This window comes from Notothenia coriiceps, unplaced genomic scaffold (assembly GCF_000735185.1).
Source record: "Notothenia coriiceps isolate Sejong01 unplaced genomic scaffold, NC01 NC01_scaffold00010093, whole genome shotgun sequence".
In the NCBI taxonomy this organism is placed as follows: Eukaryota; Metazoa; Chordata; class Actinopteri; order Perciformes; family Nototheniidae; genus Notothenia; species Notothenia coriiceps.
Window position 1 is genome coordinate 152,399 of NW_011342794.1, and position 4,309 is coordinate 156,707.

The following is a 4,309-nucleotide window of genomic DNA, read 5'->3' on the forward strand; positions in this document are numbered from 1 at the left end:
CCCTCTCAAGGTGTTCTCCTTCCTCTTGGTGAGTCTACTCCTCACGTACAGTCAAAGGACGCCTGCTCCTGAACGTTTTGTTTGCCTAGTCAGGTTCCCGTGCCAAAGGACACTTCCTTTCTATTCTTTGGTTTAATACGCTCAACTATTTCCAGGTTTTATTAATCAGCAAAGGGACACACGCCTTAAAGAGAAGTATCTTTTATTGAATCTGACTGATATGTCAGAGCCCATGAGGACATTTAAATGATCTGAGAGGTGCACTTGCAGGAGGCGGGACACCAAGAGGCCACGTCTGCGTTACTGCTGGTCGCCTGCTGCTTCAGATCAGGACAGTTGCTGTTCTTATCAGCGTAGGGACAGGGGTTGGCTGCAGGAGACAAGAGAAAGGACAATGAATGCATAAATACAAATATATAATGTGAGAGCTCAATATTAAGATAGGAGTTTTTCCAACTTGTTCTCAAATATGTTCCTAAAGCAGAAATGATCTCACTGTTTGACGTCTAAGTAAATCTACAACATTACATTGAGATCCGGGAAGTAAACAAGGTTATACTGAAAGAAGTACATTTTCATTCCGTCTGAGCTTACAGTAAAGAAACCTTTTTGGGCTCCACTCACTGAATTTAAACAAATCTATTAATACATGTATTTCTTTTATTTTACCTTTTGACTTGTTGCGATTTTACTTGTGATCATTTTGGTTTTAATTAGAGTTTTCTAAGCCATGAGAAAGCAAGGGAAGATGCATTTCCCTTGAACAAGTGTGCATTCAAATGTACTGAATCTAGTCCTGCAGCATTACTCTACAATGACGGCAATGGAAAGTTTTGGATTTTATTGTGTCACCTTTGACATTTCTTTGCGGTTAATTGTCCTGCATATAATTAAAAGGAACACAACTTAAATAAATGTAAAAAAAACGTTATTAATTGAACAGTTTTTTTATGCCCCATTTAGTGTATATATAAGCAGTACAAAAAAGTTTAGAACATAATTTGTGTAGTTAAGTGTACTCCAATCATCCATCATTATTTAAAAGTTGTTGATAAGGTGAAGTCTCGCAGTGCAGCCACTTACTGCAGAGTTTGTTGTTGCAGGCATTGGGGCAGTCACCACAGGAGGGTCCTGATTTGTAAGGGCGAGCGTACTGGAAGTTTTCGCTGTAATGTAGGCCAGAGCATCAAATATTAAACTTTACAGCAATAGACACTCACACTCAGCCCAAACATGTCACGAACATGATCTGAGCAGGCAAAAAAAAGATAATGTTAAAGATTGATATACTTTTTTGAAAGCTTTTTCTTTTCTTTTTTCTTACTTAACTTCCAAATATATTTAATAATACATCATGGGACTTGATCTTGGTTCCTTTTAACTCAATGGACTCATACATCAATATTCATATAAATGTTATTTTTAAGTGAGAAAGTATGCTGGACTTTTCATTTCAAAAGGAGGGGAAGACATGTGTTACTCACGGTGGGCAGCATTGGCAGACTGTAGACGTACTTGTACTGAGAGTTGGGACAGTACGCCACATCACAGCCAACCTTGTTGGACCTGTACCAAACAACCTGTGCAGAGAATAAGAGTAAAATCAAATCACCAGGAGGTCATTGTTGTGGTGATCCAGCACTCACACAACAGGAAAGAATGAAACAGAGAGGAATCAATAAAACACAAACACAGATATAGCTGATCAGTAATTATTATTTAATCGCGGACATGCCCCCCAACAGTAGCAACAATCATACAGCATATATAGCCACTGCAATGAGCACACACACATTTTCCCTAAGCATGTTTAACGCACACACATTTGATCATGCAGCCTACCACACAAATGTCACATGTTTATCTCTCAGAAAGCTATACATCCTTAGGATTAGTTAACGAACAAAGGTTAACTGTTTTTATAACCTGAGGCCTTCTCTGAACTTTCTCTACCCTCGGTGTCAGCTCACTTAAAATGAATACATCTATTGATAATTCAGAACGACCATTGTCTCTAACTGTGTGTGACCAAACTCAGTAACACACATCATATAGCTTAGCATGTGATCTCTAATAAATATCAGAAATACGCTGTATTAAACATTCCGCTATAACAGTCATCATAATGATTGATACTGTTTTCATAGTCTCTTTGGGATTCTGAGTATGTTTGAAAATCACAAAAGACTTGGAAATCTCACCTTTTGTAATATGTGACCTTTACATATTTTCAAAAGTGTTGGCTTCTTTGTTTGCAAGTTAGTCAGAGTGCTCCACAAACTGAGATATAATTGTACCTGTGTGTAATGTCCGACCACTCGTCCATTAGATCCCACTCAGTAGCGCCAGTTCTGCACCTCGTCATACCAGTCCTGGATAGCGTTGCTCCAGGGGTCCTGGGAGCTGGATATATAAAGGTTCTCTCCACAGCCGCTAGCTAAAGGTTGAAGAGGAGGAGAGAGACACTTTAGTCTAAAACCATCATAAATGTACGCTCAACTCTTGATCGCACATTAAAAGGGAATCGTCGTTTAAAGTCAGGAAATTGAGTTGAACCCTCACCAACCCTTTCTCTCATTCTAAGGACATATGGCCGCTTTATGTGCTGCTCTGTCTCATCTATTACCCCCTCCTCTATTGTTAATGTAGTTCTTTGATAGCGAAATATCATATTTGGAGTAGTTCAAATATTACATGATTGGGTTGAGAGCCAACGCTGTGGCTTTTAAATTAATCTCATCTACAATTATATACTCTTATTTAATATTAGGCACTCATTTTGTCCACATCTGGTTTGACATTATGCGGAATACAACTTTTTGGATAAAAAATGTATACAATACATTACAAAAATGGTTCCATTATACAAAAATCACAACTTCATAAAACCAATAATAAAAAAGACTTATGTTTGTTCCCCTCAGATCTAAAATGAATGTACTTCATGTTCAAAAACTGTAACCTTCTAAGTTTCACAACGGTGGCATATTTAACGTAATTATTCACTAAGGACTAGTCTGATCATCGCCAATATAATCATATTTCTTCTACAGCTTATGATACAACCTGGTTGAGTAACACTGTAGTTCTCATCTACCTATTTGTTTTTGAAATGACAGTGTGTCTGACTTTTTAGTAAAATACGTTTTTTTTTGTTTTTTTAAACAGGGGGACTTATATAAGGAACTTACAGGGCTGTGGTTCATGGAGCAGGTGTTGGCCCATTTCTGAGCGTTGGCTGCAGCCTCGCTGCTCAAGGTCTGTGGGGGGGGGCAGAGGACACATCAGCACACGCAGACCACCAGTAAAACACCAGAAAATCTACAGGTGCTGTGTGCTTGTCTGGAAATCATGTTATCTTCTACTGATATTCTGCACAAGGGAACAATGTGGAATATCAAATCAACCTTTAATAGGCTAGATCAAATGAGAAATCATGCTCAGAATAATAATCAATGAAGCACACTATGCCTTAGAATTTGTGAAATAATTTGAATGCAACATCCAGATATTACCATTTCCAACATGTTGTAGGCCGAATATTTCTTCTTAGATCATTGTGCTTGTTCACAATGTCACTCGGGTTACTTTGGAGTGTGGACAACTTGGTGGGTGGTCCTGCAGGGTCTTACAAAAAAAACAAGATTTTGTGAAGTGTGATATGTATGATTATACTAAATCATATTAAAATAATGTATTAATAGTAAATACAAAAACTCACCCCCCTTCAAATATGGTTTTCAGAGAGGAAAGAAGAAATATTGTTTAGTTTTTTAGCTGGGGCCCGGCAGCTGAGGGCTTGTCCCCTAACACAGTGTTATGGGGAATGGAAACTCAGATGTGTGTTAACAAGGTGGATGGACAGAACGCTATTATTTACTTAAGTACAATATCGAGGTACTTGATACTACTTTGTACTTTATCTAAGTATTTGCTTTTCATGCCATTTTCTCCCTCCACACCACAACCTATAACAGGAAAATTATATATTTAGTACTTTCATACAATTATTTGACTGTTATCTACGGAGCCCCCTAGGGGACATGGAGAAGGAAAAAAATTATTTGAAAAATATATATATATACAGTGCAAAACCCCTTTGCGAGATCTAGCAATACCTTTGCGAGATCTCGCAAAGGTTTTCATTTAGCTCAATGTACTTCCTGGTCAGTTCTGCTGCTACGGCAACACAGAAACCACAACAATGGATTTTACTTTGAGCTTGGCCTTAAATATAAAGATATAACATCAGTGCTTGGCAATAGGCACGGGTTTCACACATAGACTGTATACAGCCTATGAACATAAC

The 4,309-nt window shown here is 38.0% G+C and overlaps 1 protein-coding gene across 1 annotated transcript; it reads right to left on the bottom strand.

Moving 5' to 3' along the window:
* Window positions 1-242: 242 nt before the first annotated feature.
* Window positions 243-3,645, bottom strand: LOC104945861 (cysteine-rich venom protein natrin-1). Its single transcript, XM_010771586.1, has 6 exons — window positions 3,516-3,645; window positions 3,192-3,260; window positions 2,298-2,437; window positions 1,485-1,580; window positions 1,084-1,166; window positions 243-370 (listed from the first exon to the last, which is right to left on the bottom strand). The coding sequence occupies exons 1-6, from the start codon at window positions 3,525-3,527 to the stop codon at window positions 243-245; spliced, it is 528 nt and encodes a 175-aa protein (XP_010769888.1). The 5' UTR covers window positions 3,528-3,645.
* Window positions 3,646-4,309: the final 664 nt, after the last annotated feature.